At 44.6% G+C, this 27,500-nt stretch overlaps 4 protein-coding genes and 1 non-coding gene across 6 annotated transcripts in view; 2 read left to right on the top strand and 3 right to left on the bottom strand.

The window, feature by feature from the left end:
• The window catches only part of LOC133002029 (ras-related protein Rab-14-like), a 9,838-nt gene extending 6,344 nt beyond the window's left edge, over positions 1 to 3,494 (top strand). For both annotated transcript variants that reach the window (XM_061071761.1, XM_061071760.1), the window contains exons 6-8: positions 706 to 793; positions 890 to 920; positions 1,124 to 3,494. In XM_061071761.1, the coding sequence (XP_060927744.1) occupies positions 706 to 793; positions 890 to 920; positions 1,124 to 1,301 (297 nt within the window). In that variant the 3' untranslated portion in view covers positions 1,302 to 3,494. The remainder of the gene's footprint in view (positions 1 to 705; positions 794 to 889; positions 921 to 1,123) is intronic.
• A 3,527-nt stretch (positions 3,495 to 7,021) lies between these two features.
• mak16 (MAK16 homolog (S. cerevisiae)) lies at positions 7,022 to 11,545 on the bottom strand. The gene is made up of 10 exons (XM_061071759.1): positions 11,398 to 11,545; positions 9,494 to 9,543; positions 9,282 to 9,391; positions 9,143 to 9,207; positions 8,706 to 8,857; positions 8,562 to 8,616; positions 8,385 to 8,459; positions 8,195 to 8,296; positions 8,034 to 8,099; positions 7,022 to 7,715 (listed from the first exon to the last, which is right to left on the bottom strand). Exons 1-10 carry the CDS (start codon positions 11,410 to 11,412, stop codon positions 7,491 to 7,493), a joined length of 915 nt encoding a protein of 304 aa, XP_060927742.1. The 5' UTR covers positions 11,413 to 11,545; the 3' UTR covers positions 7,022 to 7,490.
• A 1,393-nt stretch (positions 11,546 to 12,938) lies between these two features.
• Positions 12,939 to 13,035, bottom strand: LOC133002564 (small nucleolar RNA U13). The gene has a single exon (XR_009678263.1). It is a non-coding gene; the product is annotated as a small nucleolar RNA U13 (small nucleolar RNA).
• A 3,718-nt stretch (positions 13,036 to 16,753) lies between these two features.
• Positions 16,754 to 20,437, bottom strand: spinb (spindlin b). The gene is made up of 6 exons (XM_061070860.1): positions 20,325 to 20,437; positions 19,394 to 19,442; positions 19,122 to 19,216; positions 18,676 to 18,831; positions 18,272 to 18,505; positions 16,754 to 17,044 (listed from the first exon to the last, which is right to left on the bottom strand). The coding sequence occupies exons 1-6, from the start codon at positions 20,374 to 20,376 to the stop codon at positions 16,845 to 16,847; spliced, it is 786 nt and encodes a 261-aa protein (XP_060926843.1). The 5' UTR covers positions 20,377 to 20,437; the 3' UTR covers positions 16,754 to 16,844.
• A 4,788-nt stretch (positions 20,438 to 25,225) lies between these two features.
• Positions 25,226 to 27,500, top strand: part of mfsd14bb (major facilitator superfamily domain containing 14Bb) — a 12,830-nt gene continuing 10,555 nt past the window's right edge. The window contains exons 1-3 of the mRNA XM_061070859.1: positions 25,226 to 25,491; positions 26,723 to 26,815; positions 27,366 to 27,428. Coding sequence (XP_060926842.1) covers positions 25,435 to 25,491; positions 26,723 to 26,815; positions 27,366 to 27,428 — 213 coding nt within the window. The 5' untranslated portion in view covers positions 25,226 to 25,434. The remainder of the gene's footprint in view (positions 25,492 to 26,722; positions 26,816 to 27,365; positions 27,429 to 27,500) is intronic.

Below are 27,500 nucleotides of genomic sequence, written 5' to 3'. Positions count from 1 at the left end.
TTCGGGCTGTTACGGGTGAAGTTCTCTGGAACTTTTTACTTCCTGGTGCGCGATGCTGCTGCAGCGGAGGACGCCATCGGACCGTGTTTTGACGCTATTGCACATGCCCGACTTTCAGAGATAGGAAGAAAGCGAGATGGCTCACTCCTCAGCTGCTTTCATCAGCACCTCTGGTAAAACGACGTTTAGTTCAACTGCACGGCACGAAAAACACGTGTTATGACGTAACCAACGAATCATCGACGAGTAAATTCGTCGGCGACTATTCCTGTCATCGATTCTTGTCGACGACGTCGACTAATCGTTGCACCCCCAGTTTCAGCTATATCAAAACAAACCTGACTGTATCAACATTCGCAGCAACTGAACCCAAACAATGTCACACTGACTCTGCCACAGAAGGGACAGTTCCTGGATCTCTGTGTGAGTTTAATGAATCTGAGGGAATAAGCCTTTAATATCAAAAAGTTAAGTATTAGAACAAGTAAAAAGATTTATTATTAACACTAAGCAGCAACAGTAATTAAAATCATTTGTATGAAGGCATAATATCTAGCCAAAACTACACCTATCCCAACCTATCTTTATTTGTTTAGAATTCTGTCAGACACAACCTATAGTTAAAAGTTGGAAATCCCAACAGTACCGATGGTAGATCCGTTTGACAGAACCGTCCCACATGTCCCGTGTCTGATCTGGTTACAGGTCATCATTCTGATCGGGAACAAAGCCGATCTGGAAGCTCAGAGGGACGTGACGTACGAGGAGGCCAAACAGTTTGCTGAGGAGAACGGTGAGACGTCCGAGGGTGTGAGCAGAATCAGTTTGAATGTGTTGTCCATCAATGGGACGTCTCTCTGACCCATGTCTGCTTCCTGTTGCTGCTCAGGTTTGCTGTTTCTAGAAGCCAGCGCGAAGACGTAAGTACAAACAGACTCTTACATAAAGTCAAGCCGTGGGTTTGTATCGTGTTCGTTTAACCATCTTCTGCTTCAAAATATCACTGAAGCTCAATGGAGTGATGAAGCTTAAAATGATTCACCAAATACACAAATGTACAAATATTTAAACAACCGAAGTTATTTCCTATCTTGATCCTTTTTGCCCTGTCTTCTGTCCTCAGTGGGGAGAACGTGGAGGAGGCCTTCCTGGAGGCAGCCAAGAGGATCTACCAGAACATCCAAGATGGCAGTCTGGACCTGAACGCTGCTGAGTCGGGAGTCCAGCACAAACCCTCGGCGCCACAGGGAGGCCGCCTCAACGCCGACAGCCAGCCGGCTAAAGAGGGCTGCAGCTGCTAACCACAGACAGAAGCACCGCCCCCACGGACAGAGACAGATCCGTACACAGAGATCCTCTCTTCTCCAGGCGCTAACATCCACCTCCTGTCCAGAGAGCATCAGGCAGGATTCAGATGAATCAGAGTTAAACCATAGCAGACCACAGTTTGGTTCCTAAGTCAACCAGCTCCACCCACAGAGATATGGACCAGATCAAATCAAACACTCAAAGAGTTTCCTGACTAAATGAAATCCTTTCCTGCACACATTGAATCCCTCAACATGAATCCCAGCCCCTGGAGGTCGGCCTCTGGATCCCACTGGAAATATTGTTTTATTTCTTTTCAAAACTGGACTACTATTTGGACTGTTCCGAGTTTGGAACTCTTTTGGTCCCAGTTAATCGAGAGGCGTCCTTATTTGATAGAACCTCACCTCGTTCAGAACGTGGAACCCTCGTGTCTCAAGAGACAAACTTACAATTCTCAAATTCAGACCAATCACCGTCAAAAACAGGTCGCATTTATTACAAATCTGGACTCAAGACTGTTTTTGTCCTTTATTCAGACAAGTTGGACCCAAACCTCCAGAGTCTATGACCCAACAACCCTTTCCCCAAGACCTCAGCTCCCTCCACACTCACCTCCTCCCAGTCTGGAGCCTGGTGGCCCAGTTCAAGTCAGTGTAATCCAAAGAGTCAAAGTTACAAGGCTTCAACTTCAACCCAATTCTGCCTAAAACTGGACCACTGGGTTTGCCTGATTCATGCTCGAGTGTAACTCTGGCCGAGTCGGACTGTTTAAATCCCACAGTTATAAATCTTTGACCTCATCAGCATTCCACGATTCGATCCCCCTCCAGACCGGGTCTGCTCCTGATCTGAGTCACGGGAGGACAGACGTGATCATCCCTCAAGTTTGGACGGAACACGAGAGGACCGACCTCCACTCAGATCACCTCAGTTCCACGGAGACATGGCTGCTGACGCATCCAGAGCTCAGGCTCAAACTGAACTTCCTCTGTCCCACGCCTCCTCCAGACCAACGATGAGCGTCATCCAGATTCGGAGCGACCTTCGTCCCAACATGAGACGCCAGTGAAGACGAGTACAGATACAGAGTCTGAATCCAGACAATCCCACAGCCCAAATCTGGACTTCTTCTCTCGAATTCCGATCGCCCACCTTCCAACTCTGGATATTTCTCTGAGCAGATTTCGAACAGCTCAGGTTTGAAAGCTCTCAATTCAAGGAGCTGTTTTCCAATCTAGACCTCCAGGTCCCATCTAGTGTAAAACTCCTCTGAATCCAGATTGTCCCCACGCCCAGTTCTGACTTGGCTCTTTGAGATTGAGTGAGTCTTCTGGATTTATATTAGTATTTACATCTTGTATGTGTGTGATATGCCATCATCTGTTGTTCAGTTAGAAAAGTCTTTGAAATTCGTGCTTTAAAACTATAAATTCTATCACAGAGTGGCCTGGACAACTGAACTCGCCTCTGGGATTACTTTTTTACCGAAAAGCATTTCTCCCTTTGCTCCATTTCATGCCTCAACTCACAAGTTTCCAAACCATTCTGCCCTTGGGTCAGTTATTCCATCTTCTGTGCAGATTGCTGAAGCGTTGCATTTCCACCTTGTTGTGATCAGATGTGTCTTTGGGGCTTTCCAGCTGTGGGTCCTGCAGCCTGGGATCCATCGGCCTCAGAAAGTAACACTAACCATTATTTCTCGGTTGTGCCGATCCTACAAATCCCCGTCTGCAGAAAGATATTTTACTTTACCAAAATAGTAGGACCCAGGGGTTTTGGGTTTGACCTTTGTTATGCATCAGGAGATCCGACCTGTAGTTCTCTAAAAGTTCACCAACTCTCTCAATGTGCAATACTTAAAGCCGGAAAATACTACAAAGAAACTTTGTCCTATTTCTTCTAAATAACTGAGTTCCTCTTTTATCGCAGCTGGAGAAGTGACCGGAGAACAGGGCTAGCATCTCGCTCTGCGTGGAATCACATTAATAAACGTGAAGCATTAACACGCCTCATCCGAAACTGTGGATCACAATCTGACTTGATTCCTCTTCCAAGCGGAGACATTAAAACACTGCACACAGGAAGTGTTTGTTGTTTAAAATCCAGTCGTACTAGAGTCTCAGGTCCAGTCCCAGGAATGTATCGGCCCCTAAATACTCCCACTCCACCCAATAACACCCCCCCCCCCCCCCCCCCCCATCTCTGCACCAGCCGGTTCCCCGGTGTTAAACTGGCTCTGTGGAGGATGGAGAGGGAACAGGATTCTGGAAGCTCACCACTGGTCTCTCAGTGGATCTCGAGTTCAGGATTTGCTTCTTATTACATTTTTCCTCTTCTTCTTGTTGAATTTAAAAAATAATCGTGTAATGTTTTTGTCACCGTGCCCCCTAGTGGCCATTTCCTCTGCCCTTTCAGTGCGTATTCAGGGACGAAAAATGACAGACGAAGCAAAACAGCTTCTTTTAATTTGTTCCTGTCTTTTGTTTCCTTTCATCACTCGAGCAGGATTCATCCGATTGACCTGAATCGCTCCTGGTTCCTTGTTGTGAGTGTTCAAAGTCTTAGTTAGGAATCTGCAAGTGTTCCACTCATTTCTAATTTAGTTAACTAACAGCTGGTGATCTACCACACGATTAAATGTCAACTTTCTTGTGTGCTGGCGTTGCTATGGGAACGTGTTCACTCAGACTCACTGGGTCATTTCACAGAATAATCTTCGTTAAGAATCATTCCTGCACTAAACTATTTCTTTATTCTGTTCATTTTGTTGAACAAGCTGCACTCGTGGATTTCTGTGACGCGGAGAGAAGATAGAAATAGATCCACATTTTATACCAAATATTGTTTTAGTCATTTGACTGTTTTACACCTAATGGATTAAAACGCCCTCGATCCAATTCCACTCTCGTTCTCTCTGAGGGATCAAAGTCAAATTTACTCAAAATGAATCTGCTGTAAAGATTCAAGCTTCTTGTCCTGATAAGAATATGCAACAATTCTCTTTCAACACCTGGAAGGATTCAGAGAAATCCCTGAACCAACCAAGTCTCGTGCAGGTTTACTGATGAGTCAAAGTATTACTAATGTAGCGTCTGTTGGCTTTGAGAATACTCTGTAATACTCTGTAATACTCTGTAATACTCTGTAATACTCTGTAATACTCCGACTCGCCACTAGTTCTGTTGGAGCCTCGGTTTGTTTTTGTCTCACGGGCACGACAACAGAACTCGTCAACCAGAGCCTGCTCTCTCCAGACATTATCAACAGAAAACAGATCTGTCCAACGCTACACTTATATTATTTAATAGATCATAATTCGTAATACACTTGAAATTAAGTCTGTTTTTCATTTACCCTCAATGAGTTGATAAATTAAATGGTACTCGACATACATTTGTACCTCTTTGATGTTTTTAGTTTTCGCTGTGAAACTGTAAAATCTAATTATTTTGTTTTCATAGCAAAAGACAGTAAACTTGTAACGTTATGACATGCAAATTATAATCAGCATATTTTTCACAATTGTAATTTGTTGGTAAAGATTTGAAGGTAACAAAGAAGCAGCCATTAGGAAATTCATCTCTTTGATCTCGAGTGTTTCCTCGGGGACTTGTTCTATTTCACACAGATCTGATTTGAAACATCAGAAATTCATCATCAGATCAGAAACTGAAACGCAGCCTCTGTGTGGATGGGGAAGTGGAACCTGAGCGTCTCCTCCTCTGATAATCTCATGTTCGTCTGTGAGTCGTCTGGAAAGAAACCAAATCTGGTTTTGAACAGAGATAATCGCAATCTTTCTCTTCATGACCTCTGATTGGTGGAGAGCCGACTTCGTTAACTCTGATGCTCGATTTATGAACGAAGCCACGCCCTCAATGCAAAAGTATCCTGTGTGACGTCCAAGTTTTCAGATTTCTAGTTGCTCAGGAGGAAGTTTTTAAAGGAAGAAGAAATTATTTCTCTGAGTTAAATTTCAAAAACCAAAATGTTTCCAGAGAGCAAAGGGTCCAAGCAGCCGGTCACTGGATCCAACAAGAAAAACTCTTGAAAACAAGACTTCCATGTGCTAACAGCAGGGGGCAGTGTTGTGTGGAGACGTTAGTTTAAAGAGAGTTTGTTACAGCGTCTGCAAACTTCGACATTTAATCCGATAATATATCAATAAAAACTAAACACATTTCTTTTTATATCCATAAAGTCCTGTAACAAGCACAGAGAGATTTTAAATCGTAGAGTGTGATAGAAGCAAACCTGCATTTTAAATGATGACACTGATCGGCCAGGTGGTGGCGCTGTGATCAGGCTGATGCACAGGTCTGACAGAAGTAAAGTCTTCTTCCCGCTCACTGGCTGTAACGTGCTCTGTACTTTTTATTCTTTTGTTTTTCTTCTGTAACGTCTGTTGATTTTCTGTCGGCTAAAGTAACAAATACGCTTCTTCTGATTCGTTGACTATTTATATTCTAAATCTGTAATTTGATTTTCCTCAGCTGTTCCATTGTACGACCACGAGGATTCAGTTATTTGTAAATAAAGTATATATATATATACTGTATATTTGTCTAAATGAACTTTATTCAACGTCATCTTTAGTACAAATAATCAGCGCTTGGTTAAATCACTTGTTTCTTCTCAAGTAACTAAACTGAATTTTATCTTCTCTATAATAATAGACTTTGACATTTTGATGACTTATTATTGTATTATAAATTGAATCAGTATTTCACTATATTTAATGACACGCTGTTCTAGCTTCATTGATTATATTTTTACACAACATATCTTTTGTTTTCATTATTTACTGTTTTATGTTTTTGTCTGTTACAATAAGTATAATACAAGGACTTTTATAACTGTACTTTAGTATTTGTGTGACTGACAAATTCACTTTCCTTCGATCGTGTTTCCTCGTTTATAAATGTTTTCATTCATCACGACGTCTTCACTCAACACATTTTCATCCTCAACATTCTCACAACTTCCTTCAACTTTGTGGTCAACAAGTTTTTATGATTAAAAACCCATTTCTATGACATAACATTGACAATTTAAAATGGACATTTTTATTTCTCATTTTGTTTAATCACCGTCTTTTAACTTACTATACTATGATTTAAATTACTTATTTTTGATTCCTTCATAAGATTTATATACTAGAAACATTTTCTGACTAAATTAAATGTGAAAATTGCATCAATTAAAATGTCTTCATGCATTTAAAATGTTTTAAGTCATAACATTTTACTGTAACAGTTTTAAACTATAAACTACTTTATAACGATATATTTATAATTTTGCATGAAATTTAAATTCTCCAATACAGAATAAATATGTAATAATCCAACGTGAAGCTTCAGAGTTCTAATTATAATCAAATATAATCAGAGGCAGAAATGTTCTTATATAAACTCAAAGCTCTTTCATGATAATTGCTCCGTGTCGACTCTTCCAGATGTGGAACGTACGTTATTCACTTATTTGGAGGTATGAGAATAGATTATTAAAATGGTTCCATCGCCCAATGAGACTTTTTGTCAAGGGCTCAGATTTCTTAGAACATTTATATGAAGAAAAATAAATGAGTCAAGTTAGAATTAAGGTCAATGAAACATGTGCTACAGTAAAGATGCATTAACCTCATGTTTCTGGAACTGAGGCTCGTTCATAATTCACGTGCTCGTGTTGGTTGTGGGTGAAATGCACCAGGTTCAGATTTATCAAATATTTCTTTATTCTATGTTTATGAATAGTAAGTTGATACACACATGTTAATCATCTTAACAAGCACTGACAATTCCACAGAACAGAAACTGAAAATAACGAAAACAGAAAAACAAACGTCACTGAAACCGGTTTGATCCTGATTCACAAAGACCAAGTCTCTGAAGAACGGAACCAGACGACTGATCCCGGTTCTCACACCAGACGACGGGTTGAGATTTAAAATGTGTAAATGAAGAGTCAGTTTATATGATTTTCTTTTGGTCTGAGAGAAGAAAATGACTGAGACAAGTTTCACTAATCACTCACTGATCATTTCTGTATTTATTCAGCGTTTTCCAGTGAAAAGGCTTCGGCCTGTTGGATCTCAGGATGTGGAACACGCTGCTGACGGAACAACTTCCTGTGAGCTTGGAAAGAGTCTCTGCTCAGAGTTTGATTGACAGCCGACATCACTACGTAGCCATGCTCTTGGAGGCGGGCTCTGTCTCCTGCTCGTACTCGATCTCCACGTACGCTCGCTTCTTCCTCGCCGCTGCGCCGTTCGCCGGTGATTTGCCTTTAGACTTGGAGGTCTTTGTCTTTGTCTCGGTCTCCATCTCCTCCTCATCTTCACTCGACTCTTCATCCTCCTCCTCCTCCTCCTCCTCATCGCTGCTCGTCTTCAGCCTGTTCATGTCCTGAGAGAAAGAATCACAAACGTTTACTTTTTACAGAATCGTTTTCATCGTTTGTTCTAGTTTAGTCGTTAAAATTCCTCCAATCACCTTCGTGTTTACAAACTTTATTTATTCTAACTAAACTGACGAGTCTCCTTCTGGACAGAGACAGAATTCTTCCTGTGTAATAACGGTTCCTTTTCCCTTCTTGTGTAGAAAACATCCGGAGGCCACTTCTTATTCCAACGTGAAGAAGAGTCTTCGTGTCGATGACTTTTCTCACGTCAGTTTTTTAATTTCACAGTTTTCTCACCAAACCTCAGATTTTGGGGATTTTACCTCGAAGTCGCTCAGGTCGCTCTCCTCTATTTCATCTTCTGCTACAAACTCCCTCTTCCCGACATCCTGCAGACAAAGATACAAAGATACAAAGAATCAAAACGTGTCGGATTTTACGACCGAAACACTACGAGACATTTTGAATCTATTCTCTCCGTCACCTCTTCCTCCTCCTCAGACTCTTCCTCGGACTCGCTCTCTGCATCCTGCTGATCCAGAGCTTTGTCGAAAGCGTGGACGGGGAAGTTGTAGATGTCTCCGTACTGAAACACAAACACACACAAACACACACACGTTAGGACCCGCACTGATCCCGTCCTGGCTTGTGAGGACCGAGGACCGGACTCGTACCGTTCCCTGTTTGAGTCGCTCCAGCAGCTCCTTCTCGATGGCGTTGTCCAGCTGAGCGGCGATCAGAGCTTTTTCCTACCGACACAAGAAGAAGAAGAAGAAGGTTAATGAGCAGGAACTCGAACCTGTGACGTGTGCGTGCGACCACTAGATGTCGCGTGTCTGACGTGAACTCACCTCTTTCCTCTTCTCCCGCTGCTCCACCTTCCTGCTGAGAGGAACCAGCTTCCTCCTGGAAACAGAGAAGAAGAGTGTTAGAGCTCAGAGCTGGACGGGTGGTCTCCAGGTGGTCTCCAGGTGGGCGTGGTCTCGTTCACTCACTGTCGCTTCAGGACCAGCTTCCTCATGCGGATCAGATACTGAGTGACTTTAGTGAATCTCTGTTTGCATTTGTGTCTGATGAACCGAGGCCAGTAGATCAGATTCTCATCGATCTGTTCCAGAGCTTTTTCATAGTTCTTACTGAGCTTCACCTGCACACACACAGACACACACACACACACACAGACACACACACACACACACACACAGAAAGAAACACACACATTATTACAGTATTCACTTTGATACGAATGCGTGTTTCTCCTTTAAGAGCAGGAAGACACGTGTGACTGAAAGGTGGAAAGGTGAAATGCATCATGGGAAACATCTCGGTCTCATGGTGAATTTAGAGGATTTGAAGTTCGGTGTGGTCGTCATGGAAACCGAGCTGTGACATGAATGAAACTGAATCTTTGTTCTGATTGGTTGGAACTCACCTTCTCCCACATCCTGGCGGGGAAAGCCGCTCTCTCGATGACCTTCATGTAGAGGAAACACTGACCTGCGACCACACGCTCCATTAGTCACGATTCTAAAACACCTCACGTTCTGAATGACGCAGATCACATGACTCACCCTTCTCCTCCCTGATGGTGGCGTACTGACTGTTGGCGAGTGGACACGACGAGCGGTTACACAACCCGGTGACGTTGTATTCATTACGACAAAAGTTCTGAGACTTTGTCCTGAAAACACAAAGTAGAAAACACCAGTGAGTGTATATAAAGATGACCAGAGAGGATTTGTATAAAACAGCTTGTAAACGAACGAGCAGCAGATTCACTCACTTGACTTTGTGGGAGCAGAACGATTGGTTTCCTATAATATCCCAGATGACCTGCAGGGGGCAGAATTCAACATAAACACATGAAACTTCTAACACACGCAGACTGCATCGATCGGTTTATTGATCAACTAAATGAATAGAAAATAATTTCATGATCAGGCAATAAACGCTAATCATTGAAGATGATACTGACAAAGTGCGTGGATTGTTCTGGAATGAAACACACATCTGGTTTCTGCAGAGAATCGAGCTTCATCATCTGACCAGAGACTAGGATGCAGCAGGACTGCTTGATATATAAAGTATTGAAGTTATCTTTCCGAATGTTTCCCCTCATCATTGCTGCTGAAACCTTTCTCCTGATGATGTTCTCCTCTACACATCTGTGTCACATGTGTCGTCCTGGGAGATGGATCCTCACATGTGTCTCTGAGGTTTCTACGTGTCTTCACCTGTTAAAAGGGTTTTAGTAGTTTGTCCTGACTCTTGCTGAGGGTGAAGGACAGAGGATGTCTCACCATGTTAAAGACTATGAGACAAACTGTGATTTGTGAATATGGGCTATACATATAAAACTTGATTGATGATCAGGTTCCTTATGAATCTGAGGACATTGACCTGATGCTGTAGAGTCATCACCAGTGACAGGCAGCAGTTTAGAGACCGACACGTGAGTAGGGTTGCAAAGGGGCGGAAAGTTTCCGGTAAATTTCCGGAAACTTTCCATGGGAAGTTTAGACGACGCAAATTAAATGCTGAGCAATAAAAACATCATTCAAAACTCTATTTTAAAGATGTATGGAACGTTGAGTTTCAACCCTCCACTGTGCATTCTTCCATCACATGCACAGATAACTCCCAGCATGCTTCACTCTACAGCAGGGCTACTGAGGCCTGCTGTAGAGTGAAGGACTAGTCAGGTAAGTTTCCATGATATTACTGGGAAAATATATTAGCATGCTGATTGAGGATTGTTCATCTGTTCATCTAGACTATTTCCATTCATTTATCCATCAATTGTAAAATATGTTTACAGACGATTCCAATTGTTTGGCTAACTATTTATATCTCTGGCATTGCAGTAGCGTTTTTTTACAAACTTTTTTCTCATCTTATTCTACAGAACAATGCCACGTGCACTCTCTCATGTGTGGAGACATTTCACCTCATCCAATGTAGAAGGAAAGGCTGTGTACATTTGCAAATACTGTGCAAAGACCTATGTTAAGAATGACACAACGATGCAGAAGCATATAGTCAAGTGCCCAAAGTTTCCTCAGGGCTCAAACCAGCCTATGACACAACAAAATGTTTATATTTATGTCTGTATATGACAAGGTAAATACAGTTAGTATAAATTACACACAACATTTCCAGTTTATTCCCGTTAATTCCTGTTAATTCCCGTATATTCCCGTTAATTCCCATGGAAAGTTTCCAACTTTGAATATTCCCGGAATTTTGCAGCCCTACACGTGAGTCCACAGAAGAACTGTTCTGGAGTCAGATAACACGTGTTTGATTACTGACGTCACTTGGAACCAAAGTCCGTGATACAAACACACAGGAGCATGACGTCACTGCACTGAAAAGAATAACCATCGTCTTATATGAACGTAAACAGCCGAAGCGGTGCACCACGTGGTGCCGGAGGAGTCCGGACATGCTGCTAGCATCGTGCTAGCTTCGTGCTAGCATCGGGTCTGTCGCTGTCTCCTCAGAGGATCACCGACAGACCCGCAGCAGACCAGCAGACTCAGTGTCGGTGAGCATCGAGTCTGTTGATCGAGCTGAACAGGAACTGCAGCTCAGAACCAGCAGCTCCCAGTCACTAGTGCTAAGCTAACGTTAGCATGGGCACGCAAGCACGTCAGCAGCAGCTTCCTGTCGAAACATCGTACTTACGTCGTCGCACTGCATTGTGGGAGCGTGTCGGAGGGTCCGCGAGGACTTTGCAGATCGTTTGAATCAAATTCTGCGAATTAACGCGAAGAAAAAACCAAGAGTTCGTGTCCGTGGAGCCGCGTGCACGCTCAGGAGGCCGCCATCTTTGTTTGGATGTCCGGACGAGATCCCGCTGGGGGGGGTCAACGCCAGGAAGTATCGCGAGACTATGAGCAAACTGGAAACGCCTTCAAATTTCAGTTATACATAAAGTGAATCAATTGTTTTTATTACGATATATGTTTGCAAGAAGTAATGGAGGAACTTTGAAGGAACATTTCAAATGTATTGTTAGAACAGTTTCCTTCATTCGAGCTTTCTGTTCTTACATTCTACCGCTGCTTCACTGTGTAAATATGAATCATAGTTTTGTATATTCATCACTTCAGTATTTCATCGGACTTATTCTTACGTCCTAATGTCTCCTCTGTGGGACTAAAAAAGGATTTTATTATCTAATCCCATCTTGTATATTTCATTTGGGATATATATAATAACATACCTTTTTGTAAATTCATTTGCAATATATTATATATGTATATATACACTTACTTCACATCATATGTGATACGTGTTAATATAAACCATATTGATATTATATATCATTTTATACAATAATATTGTCTTTTGCACACTCTGTCTACATATTGTTACACTCATAGTATATTATATTATCTATTGTATAGTCAAATACTTACATTTATACCTCTACTATATATCATATATTATATCATACTCTCTGTATATTATTTGTATATATAAGTCTATATACACATATTTATACATGTGTACATGTTATAATTATTATTATTATTATATTTACTATTATTATTATTATATATGCTGTTGCTGCCATTATTACTAAATACTGCTATTATACTGGTATAATTACTATCATATTTAAATATATACTATGTTATATTATATACTATATATACTGCACTATTTTTATATACTGTCTAACAATAACATTACCATCATATCATCAGTACTATTACCATCATCTTGCCACTGCACCTTATCTACCTATTTATCTTGTGTTTCTGTTTTTATTCTTTCTACCTCAATATTTCTTATTTTATTCTATTGTATTGTATTTTATTGTATTCAAATATACCGGCTGCTATGACAACTTAATTTCCCTTCGGGAAATTAATCTATCTATCTATCTATCTATCTATCTATCCATCTATCCATCTATCCATCTATCCATCTATCTCTCTCTATCTATCTATCTATCTATCTATCTATCTATCTATCTATCTATCTATCTATCTATCTATCTATCTATCTATCTATCTATCTATCTATCTATCTATCTATCTATCTATCTATCTATCTATCTATCTATCTATCTATCTATCTATATAAGCTCTGATGGCTCCTCAGTACATCTTGTTTACATGTATAAACACAGTATATATATATATATATGAACTCTGATGGCTCCTTAGTATATCTTGTTTACATTTACACGGTCTCTGATTGGCTCCTCGGTTCGTGATCAGCTGGTTTGAGGCGCACTGCGTAACAAGGAGGGCTGCACCTGTCACGTACAGACGTGACGTCACCACTCATCATGCTCATGAACCGAAGGATCAGACCGCGTCATGGCGCTGAGCGGACTCCTCCTCCTCCTCCAGCGGTTTGAGTCACGGTTTCATAAACTTTACTCCAAACGCGTTTTTATCAGCTTCGCTTCATTGTAATAAAAACATCTGGACTCAGCTGCTGCTGACGCTCTGCTCTGACGTCAGATGAAGATTAAACACACTTTGTGTTCACTCCTGGAGAGGTGCATTGTGGGAGTTCCCTCGGTGAAAATACATCTAACAGCATCTCCTGGTGGTCTGGAGGAAAACTGCACCACAGACCTTTTCACAGCAAAATCACTTAATACATCCTATAAAGCACATATATAAATATAAACAATTAATAAATTAGATAAATATGAATCTATAAATTATATATATATATAACGGTGTGCATATAATATACACACACATATAGATATTACATGACATTACATTTATATTTTGTAAGTATATTTAGTAAATTTGTTTAATTCAGTCTCTTATTTTATTTGCATTCATTTCATTCAAACGGTTTTTCTGTCTCTACTGAGTCGCTTTGATCTGATTAAATTAACGAGGCTGTGATTTATAAACTGTTCCGTCTGTTAAATTAATTCTTTAAAAACTTAATTACTCCATTATTAACCAACATGTAACTTGATAGTTTCATTGAACCTAAGTTACAAAACCATCGTAAGTAATATGGAGAAAAATCTCTTAATTTCCAGGATTTAAGTTGTAAATGAAATGTATTTGATATATATTTATACAACACAACTTTGTAGATTAAACGTACTTAAGTATTTTTAGATTGTCCTGTTAATACTTTATTTTGACAGAGCTAATTAACTGAGACCTATTTCACTTGTGTCTGTCCTGAAGCTGTTGGAGGAAACAGAAGAAACAGACTCAGCAGTGAAAAACAACAGAAACTGTTTATTTTAGTAAATAGTGAGTTTTTCACTGAGCTGTACAACACTGGCATCTGGAGTTGGCACTCTTTAAAGGGACAATCCACCCAAAACAGAACTCACAGCCGCCATCACCCCCCACTCGCTCATGATAACTGATGTCTCTTCTGTTTGGACGAGGATTTCTTCTTTTTATTTTTTTATTTTTGCTCAATGACCATAAAATACCAGCCTCAGACACAAAGTACAAAATTTAACAGAGAAAAAAGAGAACTGAAATGAAAAGGCACCAAAGCGACGACGACAGAATCAGCTGATCAACGGAAAACTACACAGACATGCAACTCACATCGATTTACACGGAGCTATAGAGGCATGCAAAAACAACACTGCTCTGAACAGGCTGACACACACACACACACACACACACACACACACACACACACACACACACACACACACACACACACACACACACCCAGGAGGCTCACTACAGTCCAAACATCCTGTGGTTTTTAGCCTGAAGACAGATGCATTGTGGGTAACCCTCTCAACAACATCCACATTAACTGTAAAAGTAATAAAATAATTTCTCTGCGTCAGACGAAGTGAATCGACAGACGACCACGTGAGGAGATAAACAAACCTCAGTGGACGAGTCTTTAATATTTAATCACAAAGTGGTTCTTACTGTTTTCTGTTAATTTGTCAATTTATTCAATTGGTCAATTAATCCTTATCGGACAATTCAACACAAACTAGTTTCTTAGAGCTGACGACATCAAGTGTCTGACGTGAGAAACATCTCAGATGAGACATTTATCCAAAACGTTCCCGATGAACTTTCTGTGAATCCACTGATTGATTTTTCCACTGATCACTGATCGCTTCTGATTCCAGAACAGTTCTGACATTTTCTAACATTTAGATCCACAAAACAGCTTTGTTCTTATCTCTGAAAACGTGAAGAACCATTTAATGTGTTCTAGAATCAGAACGTGAAAATTCTACCGAGAAAACACATGTTCAAGAATGTTTAAAGGTAAAAAAAAACAGATTCTAGAAACAGAACAAATGATTTAAGTCAATTGTGTTCTAGATTCAGAACGGTTTCAGAAGAGTTGGTAGATTGTTTTTAAGTCAGAGTGGGAGGGTTCTTAACACAGTGAACACAAACCACAGGTTCTAGAAGAGGTTGCTAGTAAAACCGTGGAACCAACATCCGGTCCTGAACCACACTGGTCCTGTTCTGGAATCAGAAACTGAAGGTTCCATGATGAGAAGGTATTTTTTCAAAACTTCCACATAATAAACTTTCCAGCGTCTCCAGCTTCTAGAATCACTTTGTCAGGACGTCTGCAAGCAGCAGATTCCAGATCAGCGCTGAAGCAGATAAGGTTCTAGAGGTTGAGGAACACAGATTATAGATTCTCACCCGGAACGTTCTCGATGCAAATCAGTGGAAATCAGACAGAAAATCTTTTCTCAAACATTTTCTTTTCGGGTAAACGCAACAGTTTCTGCATCAGGTGTTTGGTGGGCGGAGCTACATGGGCTGAGAGCGGAGGATTGGTGGGATGTGAGATGATTGAGAAAGTTTCTTCGAGCTCCCATTGGTCTGAATTCTTGAAATCTCTATCGGGAGCTGTGAAGTGATTTGTCAGTCGGCGTGTTACAGTCATAAAAACAATAATCAAACACAGATGAATCCTCGACTTTCTGATCGAAGAAAATCCAGAGCTGGAACAGAACCGAGGATTACAGAGAAAACAAAGTTCCAGTTCCACGATGTGAAAACAGAAAAACTGCAGATTTTTACTAAACGTCCAGCGTCGGAACCTGCTGTGGGGGGCGGGGCTTCAGTGAGGGGGAAGAACTTCTTATTCTGACCTTGTTTTTGTTTTTATTAAACTTGTGGACAGATCAATTCAGAACCGAGAGAAACGTACATGTCGGGACATTCTCTACCATTAAGATCTGATGAGGAGATACCACCCCCCCCCCCCTCCCTCCCCCCAGTATTTCACATTTACAGTCATTTATTAAATGGTGTTTAAAGTATCAGTAACTGATGCAGCATTATCATAACGATCTTTTTCACCGAGGCTCAAAAACACTTAATACTTTTCTGGAAATATTTTGGCACAAATATAAAAACATCCGATGAAAATAAAAAAAAACACAGAAGTCGAAGCTTTTTGTTGAAAAATGAAACTGAGGCTGAAACAGAAACAAACAGGTTTAAAAAAAAAAAGTTCAACTTAAAAGTGTCCTGATGGATCCGTCCCTCCAGCAGCCGGGCGTCACTCTGGGGAACGTGGCGTCACGCCGACAGAAACAGATGATCCCAGAGTTCGTGTCAACAGGTGACCAGCGGGGGGGCGGGGTCAGTAATGCTCTGTGATTGGACACGTGCTCCTCATGTCCGCCCCTGTAAAGGCAGATGGAGACACGATGGAACCTGATGGGTCAGAGAGTTCAGGGCGATCCTGACGTCTCGTTCCTTCATTGACCCCGTCAGACTCAGAGCTGAAGCCCCGCCCACCACGAGACGGAGGTCGTTCTGTTGACGTGTCGACTGGAGGCTCTCGGGATCGAGTCCCTTCAGGATTCTCACCAAACCATCAGACGCAGAGTCACTGGCCGTCTGTCACAGAGAGGATGAACAGCTCAGCACCTCCAGCTGGTTTCTTGTTTCAACGTCACCGAACGTTTGCTTTCTTTTCTGTTTTTAAGGCGTTTCATCAAAGACGAGAGTAAAGAACAGAAATAATGGCGTCTCCACAGATCGGGATGAGTCTCAGGACGTTTTTAACCCGAGCTGTGGTTCGTCTTCACTGGGCGGGGGGGCTGGGGGTTAATGGTGGGGTGGATCAGCACGCGTTAAGTCTTTGAGGGACGTTCTGGACCAGGTCTCCTGGTCTTAGGACGTCTTGACCAGGTCGTAGACGTAGATGTGGAAGTCGTCATCGAACTTGATGAAGTAGACGGAGGGTTTGGCCTCCACCTGGTGGATGACCATCCCCGAGCGCTTCCCGCCGTCCTCTTTGGCGTACTCCACCTGTTTGCCCACCAGGCTGTCGACCACCTCGCCGGGCTCCCGCTCCGCCGCCACGCTGTCGTCTACACACACAAACAGATGATGGATATTCACATGTTCTGTCATTTTGAAACAAACTTTCAATTTCACTTAGTGAGTCAGTGAGAAACGTCAACGGCTTTATACGACACAAAACCCCTGTGGAGGAGTTCCTCTGCTAAAGGGTCCGACTCTCAGGCTCAGGACACGCCCACCTTCTGACCCTCGTGACACGCCCCCCTTCTGAGGCCCATGACACGCCCCCCTCCTGAGGCCTGTGACACGCCCACCTTCTGACCCTCGTGACACGCCCCCCTTCTGAGGCCCGTGACACGCCCACCTTCTGGGGCTCCTGACACGCCCACCTTCTGACCCTCGTGACACGCCCACCTTCTGACCCTCGTGACACGCCCCCCTTCTGCCCGCCTCCCCCCAGCGTCTCCCTGCTTCCATTGAAGAAGTGTTGATTGTGAAGCGGGAGGAGGTGGTTCTTCAGTCCGGCTCTCCTCTGTGACCTGTGCTCCTGGAAGGTGTACGTGTTCTTTTCTAAGCACCGAGGATCAAACCCAGTTCACTAGAGTAACTGTAAAGAACCAGGAAGTAGTTCACAGTCTCCACTGAGCAGGAACGCTCGGTCCACCACGCCTCTCGTTGTCTGACGTTCGATATCGATGTTTTTATATCAAATAACTAATTAAACCCAAACTGATCAGAAAAGCTTTTTGTTTTCTTCCACCCGGACCCGGACCACAGGTGAACTCAGACTCCACGTGTCCCAGGAACCATCTCTGAAACCCATTCATGGCTCTGGTTCACTTTGAGGAGTCCTGTCCCCCTTCATCTCCTGGTCCCGTTTGGACAGAGGCCTGAGAGCGTGGGCGAGAGCGAGAGAGAGAGCGAGAGCGAGAGAGAGAGCGAGAGAGAGCGAGAGCGAGAGAGAGCGCGAGAGCGAGAGAGAGAGAGAGAGAGCGAGAGAGAGAGAGCGAGAGAGAGCGAGAGAGAGCGAGCGAGCGCGAGAGAGAGAGCGAAAGAGAGAGAGCGAGAGAGAGCGAGAGCGAGCGCGAGAGAGAGCGAGAGCGAGAGAGAGCGAGCGCGAGAGAGAGCGAGCGCGAGAGAGAGAGCGAAAGAGAGAGAGCGAGAGCGAGAGAGAGCGAGAGCGAGCGCGAGAGAGAGAGCGAAAGAGAGAGAGCGAGAGCGAGAGCGAGAGAGAGAGCTAGAGCGAGAGAGAGAGCGAGAGACAGAGACAGAGACAGAGAGAGCGAGTCACTCACTGGAGTCGGGCATGATGCGGAGGTCTCCCTCCTTGTAGTCGTCCAGCAGCTGGTACATGTAGAGAACCGGGTCCTTCTCGTACGTGATGTAGAACCAGGTGGTCATGATGGGCGCCCGGGCCAGAACCATCCCCCGCCACTCCTCCTTCGGCCCGTCCTCCGTCTCAAACATGTGCTCCACCGCTTTCCCGATCATGGTCTCGGCCAGCAGCGAGTCGCTCACACGGGCCGGAGCTGGACCAATCACAAGAGAGACTTCATGTTTACTGTCAGGGCGCAGAAACACTTTGTTCTACTTCTAAATGTTTTGTTTAAACATACAAACGAGTCTGTTCCTAATTAAAACATTCATATTGATCTCTTTCTGGACATGAATGAATCCCTGGAGTCCCGCTGGTCCTCACCCACTCGGTCGGGCAGCACCTCCAGCCCCACCACCCGCTCGTCACTGTACAGCTCCAGGCCGTAGATGCAGTCGAAGCCGTCGTATTTGATCAGGTAGAGGGAGGGGTTCACCGGGACCTGGTCCAGCACCGTCCCCTTCCACTGAGACGACTTACCTGAGAGGAAGCAGAGAAACAAACACGCTCACGTTTCATCTCTGCACAGGAAACAAGCTGCTCGGGTGTGAAGATCCGTCCAGAAGATCAGATCAGATCAGAGGATTCTTTACAGACACACGATCAGAGACTACAGCTCCAACCAGAGCCGTTCCTCTGAGGGCCCAACTGACCTTTGAGGACATTTGACAAATGAACAATCTTTCACCAGTGGGTGGCGCCATCGTGGAGGCATGAACAACCCCACCTGGATAATAAAGGATCATCAGGTCACGTTAGATGGGACTTACTTCCCTCCTTCCAGATGTGCTGGATCCTGCAGCCCACGATGTTCCTCCTGGGCGGAGACAGAGTTTTACTGGGACCAACACTGGTCCTCTGCTTCCTGCAGGGGGAGCCACAACGGAGAGAGAGGAGGAGGTGAAATGAAGAAAGGAACACGCAGAGGAGGATATCAGGAAAAACAGATGAGAAGGACGGAAGAGCAGAAGAAGACAAAGAAGAGTTAAGATCAACAGTAGAGAAGAAGAGAAGAAGACAAATTAAGTATTTTAAGACTTACTTGTGCGAGTTCTTTTTCTTCATCATGTTTGCAGACACACCTGGATGACCTGACACACACACACACACACACACACACACACACACACACACACACACACACACACACACACACACACACACACACACACACACACACACACACACACACACACACACACACACACACACACACACACACACACACACACACACACACACACACACAGTAGCATCAGTATCTACAGCACACTGACAGGTGGTGCGTTCAGGGACCACATGTTAAAACCATGTTTAGCTCTGAACCTGGAGTCTCTCCTGCATCATCTCCAACACGTTTTCACTCTGATCGGTTTTTACATTTTGTTTCTGTCTTTTTGTTGAGCGGCTCCAAACACTACATTACCCATGAGCCTCAGCTGCTGCAGCTGTGCAGAAGAAGCTGGTTTCCTTCAATGTGACGTCTTTATTTGTTTGCAGGTTTGCACGCCACGGCCAACATGAAGCTCTGTGATTGGATGTTTGTTGATGAAATGCATCATGGAATACTCTTTCTGTACTTCTGTTCACAGGTGTGTCAGTGTGCGTGTGTGTGTGTCTGTGTGTGTGTGTGTGTGTCTGTGTGTGTGTCTGTGTGTGTCTGTGTGTGTCTGTGTGTGTGTCTGTGTCTGTGTGTGTGTCTGTGTGTGTGTGTGTCAGTGTGAAACCCAATTCATCCTTCTACGTCGAAGCGTAATTAACATTTATTAACAATACTTATTAACTAGTGCTGTCAAAAGATTAAAATAGTTAACTCGCGATTAATCGCAAATTCTTATCTATTCTAAATGTCCCTTCATTTATTTTTTTTCTATAATTTTTTTTCGTTGTAATGCTCTTATCAACATGGAAAAGGGGATTGGCTTGCTGAGGCCCGAGCTCTGATGCAGAAGTATAAACAAGGCTCAACTCACCGCCCTCTGCTCGGGGCCGGGGGGGCGCTGGGCTCTTGAATGGGGTCTTCATTCATCCACCTGTAGGGGGCAGCCCGCCAGGCTGCTGGTCCAGGTTAAATGCTGGAGTGTGTGTGTACCACACAGGCCTGGGTCCCTTCAGGTGTGTTAGTGTGAGAGGGGGGGGGGATGGGGGGGACGGGGGGAGAGGGGATGAAAGGAGGGAGCAGGGGGGAGGAGGGGAGGGAAAGGAGGGAGGAGGTGGAGGGAAAGGAGGAGCACCAGGAACTAGGCTGGGCTCCGGACAGGCTGCATCCAGGCCGGGTGCAGACTATCACCTGGAGACGTCTCAGCCGGTCGATGAGGAAACGCTGCGTCGAGCCTGAGGGGGGGGGGGGGGGAGACCAGCAGTCAGATCCATGAGCAATAATCAATATCCTCTGTACACGTGGATCTCTGCATTGAGAACAAGGTGCCGTCCATACACCAGCTCCACCAATCAGGAGACAGCCTCAGAGCATTCAGCTTCTACACGTTTCTCAGAAGATGGATGAGATGTTGGAGGCTCCTCCTCCCTCAGGCTCCTCCTCCTCCCTCTCTTCACTGATCTGAGGAACCTCTGAGCTGTTAACCCCCCCACCACACAGGTCACAGCCTCAGGTCAAAGGTCGTGGCCTCCACCCTGCTGCATGTCTGGAGGTCTGAGGAGCAGCGGAGGAGAAGGTTCAAGTTCAAAGTTCAGATTTCACTTTCAACACAAAACTGCAGAAGAAGAAAGTTCTGAAACTTTGAATCTTCTGTCAGGTCACCTCAGGGTCAAGTAACTGAAGAGTAAACTGGAGGAAATACTACTACTACTACTACAACTACTACTACAACTACTACTACTACAACTACTACTACAACTACAAATACAACTACAAATACAACTACTACAAATACTACAACTACAACAAATACAACTACTACAACTACTACAAATACTACAACTACAACTACAACTACTACTACTACCACTACAACTACTACAACTACTACTACTACAACTACTTCAACTACTACAGCAACTACTACAACTACTACTACTACTACTACAAATACAACTACTACAACTACTACAAATACTACAACTACAACTACTACAACTACAACAACTACTACTACTACAACTACTTCAACTACTACAACTACTGCAACTACTACAACTGCAACTACTACAACTACTACAAATACTACTACAAATACTACAACTACAACTACTACAACTACTACAATTACAACTACAACAACTACTACTACTACAACTACTTCAACTACTACAACTACTGCAACTACTACAACTGCAACTACTACAACTACTACAAATACTACAACTACAACTACTACAACTACTACAATTACAACTACAACAACTACTACTACTACAACTACTTCAACTACTACAACTACTACTACTACTACAATTACAAATACAACTACAACAACTACAACTACAACTACTACTACTACCACTACAACTACTACAACTACTACTACTACAACTACTTCAACTACTACAGCAACTACTACAACTACTACTACTACTACTACAAATACAACTACTACAACTACTACAAATACTACAACTACAACTACTACAACTACAACAACTACTACTACTACAACTACTTCAACTACTACAACTACTGCAACTACTACAACTGCAACTACTACAACTACTACAAATACTACTACAAATACTACAACTACAACTACTACAACTACTACAATTACAACTACAACAACTACTACTACTACAACTACTTCAACTACTACAACTACTGCAACTACTACAACTGCAACTACTACAACTACTACAAATACTACAACTACAACTACTACAACTACTACAATTACAACTACAACAACTACTACTACTACAACTACTTCAACTACTACAACTACTACTACTACTACAATTACAAATACAACTACAACAACTACAACTACTTCAACTACTACTACTACAACTACTACTACTACAATTACAAATACAACTACTACAACAGCTTCCATCACTGACACCGACCAGAAACATGCTGCACAGCAACAACACATCACACATGGATCACACCAGACCTAGACCAGGATCACACCAGACCTAGACCAGGTTCACACCAGACCTAGACCAGGATCACACCAGACCTAGACCAGGATCACACCAGACCTAGACCAGGATCACACCAGACCTAGACCAGGATCACACCAGACCTAGACCAGGTTCACACCAGACCTAGACCAGGTTCACACCAGACCTAGACCAGGATCACACCAGACCTAGACCAGGTTCACACCAGATCTAGACCAGGTTCACACCAGACCTAGACCAGGATCACACCAGACCTAGACCAGGTTCACACCAGACCTAGACCAGGTTCACACCAGACCTAGACCAGGATCACACCAGACCTAGACCAGGATCACACCAGACCTAGACCAGGGTCACAACAGACCTAGACCAGGGTCACAACAGACCTAGACCAGGTTCACACCAGGTTTACACCAGGTTCACACCAGACCTAAACCAGGATCACACCAGACCTAGACCAGGATCACACCATGTTTACACCAGGATCACACCAGACCTAGACCAGGATCACACCATGTTTACACCAGGATCACACCAGACCTAGACCAGGATCAAACCAGGTTCACACCTGGATCACACCAGACCTAGACCAGCATCAAACCAGGTTCACACCAGACCTAGACCAGGATCAATTCAGGTTTACACCAGGATCACACCAGACCTAGACCAGGATCACACCAGACCTAGACCAGGATCACACCAGACCTAGACCAGGATCTAACCAGGTTTACGCCAGGATCACACCAGATCTAGACCAGGATCAAACCAGGTTCACACCAGACCTAGACCAGGATTAAACCAGGTTTACACCAGGATCACACCAGACCTAGACCAGCATCACACCAGACCTAGACCAGGATCAAACCAGGTTTACGCCAGACCCAGACCAGGATCACACCAGACCTAGACCAGGATCACACCAGGTTCACTAGAGACCCAGACCAGGATCAAGAGTGACCTCACCTGAGTTTGCACACACACACAGACACACACACACACACTTGTTTGTGGTTCCATTTACACACAGGTGATGTGTTGTTGGTTGTTTTGGGGGATGAAGATGAAGAAGATGAAACTGAGGATGAAGAGGAAGAGGATGAAGATGAAGCTTGAGGTGATGAAGCTGATCAAGGTGATGAAGATGATGGTGAAGATAAGGATGAAGATGATGATGAAGATGGTGAAGATAAGGATGAAGATGAAGAGAGGTCACAGCCCCCCCCCCCTGCAGCTTCACAGTCATCCTGCTGGTTTGGCCGCACTCGGCCGCCATATTGCTCCGATATTTACAAAAACCCGCATCGGTGCAGAAGCGGCGCAGACGAACAAAGGGAGCTAGCACAACACTGATGCTAAGCTAGCTGCAGCTAGCAGGTGCAGGCGGCCCAGCGGCCCGGTCCCCGGGGGCCCGCGGGCCACAGGCCGCCGCTGCCCCCCCACTCACCGATCAGCGGCCCCGCACGAACCCGATCCACCGCCCGGCTGCGAATCGATCCGCTTTGCCTCCGTTCGATTCCCGCTGCGTCAAGATAACCGAGCCAAGATGGGGCCCCGCCGGAAACCAGGCGGCCTGACCTTCACAATAAAAGCAAGGATTTTGATGCATTGCGATTTTTGTCTTTTTAATAACTACACAAACACGTGCATTAAATTCAGTCATTAGTATGAATACAGCAAAGCACAAACCACGCAGTTTTCATTCCGCTCTGTTAACCATGGATTCCATGAAAAGTTCAAAGATCTTTTATTTCAATTTGATCCAGAAACTTGTGCTTTTAAAAGTCTGAGACAGAAACGCTTTTTTAACTGATGATTTGATTCTGAATATCTGTACATGTTTGTTAATATGGTTTTAATGCATGTTTCATTATCTCTCATCTTTTACTGTTGCATGATTTTTTTTTCCAAGAGAGCAGTGTTTGTTAACTTGCTTGGAAAGTTTTATATAAAAACCTGAACACACTAACAAATAGATTTTTGAACACTGGTTAATTGTACGTTGCTCAGTCATTTTTCCATCAGTCTGGTCTTTTTTATACATATATTTATCAATTGATGAACTTTTCTCACCACAAAGAAAAACATAGATCACAAACTAGGATGTTTTCTGTGTTTCTTGAGTTTAACATCTTATAAATCAGGTTTTAATGAAACAAAGATAATGTCACACAATGTTCTCAGAGAATGGAAAACTCCAAGAAACTTCGTTCGGACAATATTAAACCTGCAGCTCGACAAATATTGAAACTCACAACGTTTACATGTAAAAACAATGTTTCTAAAACACACTGACCGGTGACTTCATTGTGTCTTATTTTGAAACGCTCCGGCCGGATGTGTGGTGTGTTACCATGGTTATCTTGACGCTGGTTTTGCGCTGAAGACAAAAATTCTTCCGCCACCGAGTCCCGCCTTTCTGCCTCTTGCCAAATAGTGATCCCGTCAGCCTCCGGGGCAGGGCGCCTCGGGGCCTTCCTGCCACATCCTGAGCCTGTCGGTGGCCTGCTCCTTCAGCTGAGCCGAGCACCCAGAGGGGGCGGGGCCGAGCACCCAGAGGGGGCGGGGCCGTGCCGCTGATCCAGAGTCAGATGATACAGATGTGGACTGAATCCAGATCCACGGACCCAGAACATCAGCTGGTCTGGAGACAGGCCCGAGGACATGCGCTCCATTGACTGACAGGGACAACACAGCAGGGCGGTGTTAGTCGTTAACCTGGGTCAGTGACCACACCGCTCACCCCGGAGACTCTGGTGAACAAACCAAAGTGACAAACTGTGACAGTTCAGTCGGAGCGGAGGAATTCGGGTAAAGTCGAAAGTGGCTCGCTCGTTGTCGCCCGCTCTGCCCCGGTGGACACAGGCTCGAGCCCGGGTCCATGCTAGCGCCGCCCGGACGTGGAGCTGATCGACACGGGGGGACACCCTGGAAGAGCCGGAGCCGCCCCGGGAGGACGCCGGTCCCCGCGGACTCGATGTGAGGATCGTCGCGGTGACATGTGACATGAACCGGGGGAAAACTGCGACCGAGGCCAACGACATCATGTTGGTCCGGAGCCCGGTGAGTACAGACCCGGGAGCACCGGGAGCAGGGGCCGGGGAGCACCGGGAGCACCGGGGAGCTGAGCAGGCAAACACCGGGGAGCTGAGCTAGCAAACACCGGGGACCTGAGCTAGCAAACACCGGGGATCTGAGCTAGCAAACACCGGGGAGCTGAGCTAGCAAACACCGGGGAGCTGAGCTAGCAAACACCGGGGACCTGAGCTAGCAAACACCGGGGATCTGAGCTAACACACACCGGGGAGCTGAGCTAACACACACCGGGGAGCTGAGCTAACACACACCGGGGAGCTGAGCTAACACACACCGGGGAGCTGAGCTAACACACACCGGGGACCTGAGCTAACACACACCAGGGAGCTGAGCTAACACACACCGGGGAGCTGAGCTAACACACACCGGGGAGCTGAGCTAACACACACCGGGGAGCTGAGCTAACACACACCGGGGAGCTGAGCTAACACACACCGGGGAGCTGAGCTAACACACACCGGGGAGCTGAGCTAACACACCGGGGCCGTGAACCGGACTCACACCGACACACTGACGTCTGCTCAGCGTCGTTAGCAACAGGCTAACGCTAGCAGCTAAGTCCCAGTTAGCCACAGTAACCATCTGCTTCACCAGCTAGTTAGCTCGGGTTGGCCCGGGTTAACGAGCAGGGCTAACCAGCGGAAACTTCCCTGGTCACATTCACGAAGCTCAAGTACTCGTGCCACTGTGGAGAAGTAATCTATTACAAGTCCTCATCGTTCTCTGACTGCTGCTGAAGTTTGGATTCTGTGCAGAAAACGTGTCATGAGGATTTATCTTCACTAGATTGTAATCGATGTTCATTTAAAAGTGAATAACGCATTTAACTCTAATTGGTTCAGATCAGCTGCTTCTCTGTTAATTGATCTGTTAATGAACTGAGTGTCACCTCAGCGTCATCAGATCCATTAAGAAGCCTGGAGTCACGTGACGGTGACCAGCTGGTCCTCAGGTGAGTCCACCTCACGTCCATCAGATCCAACCTGAAGGAACCAGAACCTCAGAGGATTGAGAACTCTTTCATCTCAGCTGACCATGAACCTTCGTTTCCATCGAGTTCAATCTGTCAATCCTCCCGTCCGTCACACACTCAGTCAGCAGAGCAACATGTACTACACACATTTACTGGCACAGTGTGGAGGTCAGAGGTCAGATGAATATTTAATATTTACTGTCCGTGCTTCTGTCCTCACCGCAGCCCGGCCGCGGCCGAGCCAGAGTCACTCATGCTGTGGTGGTGATCTTCCTGGAGTTCTTCGCATGGGGGCTGCTGACCACGCCCATGTTGACCGTAAGGAAACACACGCTTAACGTTTACATGTGCATGACACACACACACACACACACACGTACACACACACACACCTGTTTTCTCACATGGACTCACTCTGACATTTACCAGGAGAAGTTCAGGAAAGTGTCCAGAGACACAGACATGTGTTATCACAGAAGAACATGTGAGGAACATGTGAGGAACATGTGTAGCTCACCTGGCACGGCCTAAACCCGCAGAGGCCCGGGTTCGATTCCGACCTTTCAGCATGCATGCATGTGTCCCCCCCCCACCCACTCTCTCTCTATCCCCCTTTCACAAGCTTACTCTGTTCTTTCCATTAAAGGTGATACGCCCCAAATCATACATTAAATATAAACGTGTGTGTGTGTGTGTGTGTGTGTGTGTGTGTGTGTGTGTGTGTGTGTGTGTGTGTGTGTGTGTGTGTGTGTGTGTGTGTGTGTGTGTGTGTGTGTGTGTGTGTGTGTGTGTGTGTGTGTGTGTGTGTGTGTGTGAAGTGTTGACTGACACGTGCTTTGGAAATGTAAATGTTTATGTGTTGTTTCAGGTTCTTCATGAGACGTTTCCTCAGCACACCTTCCTGATGAACGGCCTTGTTCAGGGAGTGAAGGTAGAATCTCACACATCACAGACACACAAACTTTCACACAGACCACAACACAAACAGTCATTTGTTTTTTCC

This window comes from Limanda limanda, chromosome 5 (assembly GCF_963576545.1).
Source record: "Limanda limanda chromosome 5, fLimLim1.1, whole genome shotgun sequence".
NCBI lineage: Eukaryota > Metazoa > Chordata > Actinopteri > Pleuronectiformes > Pleuronectidae > Limanda > Limanda limanda.
Note: the sequence above shows the minus strand (reverse complement) of the source record. Positions and strands in the feature narration are given on the sequence as shown.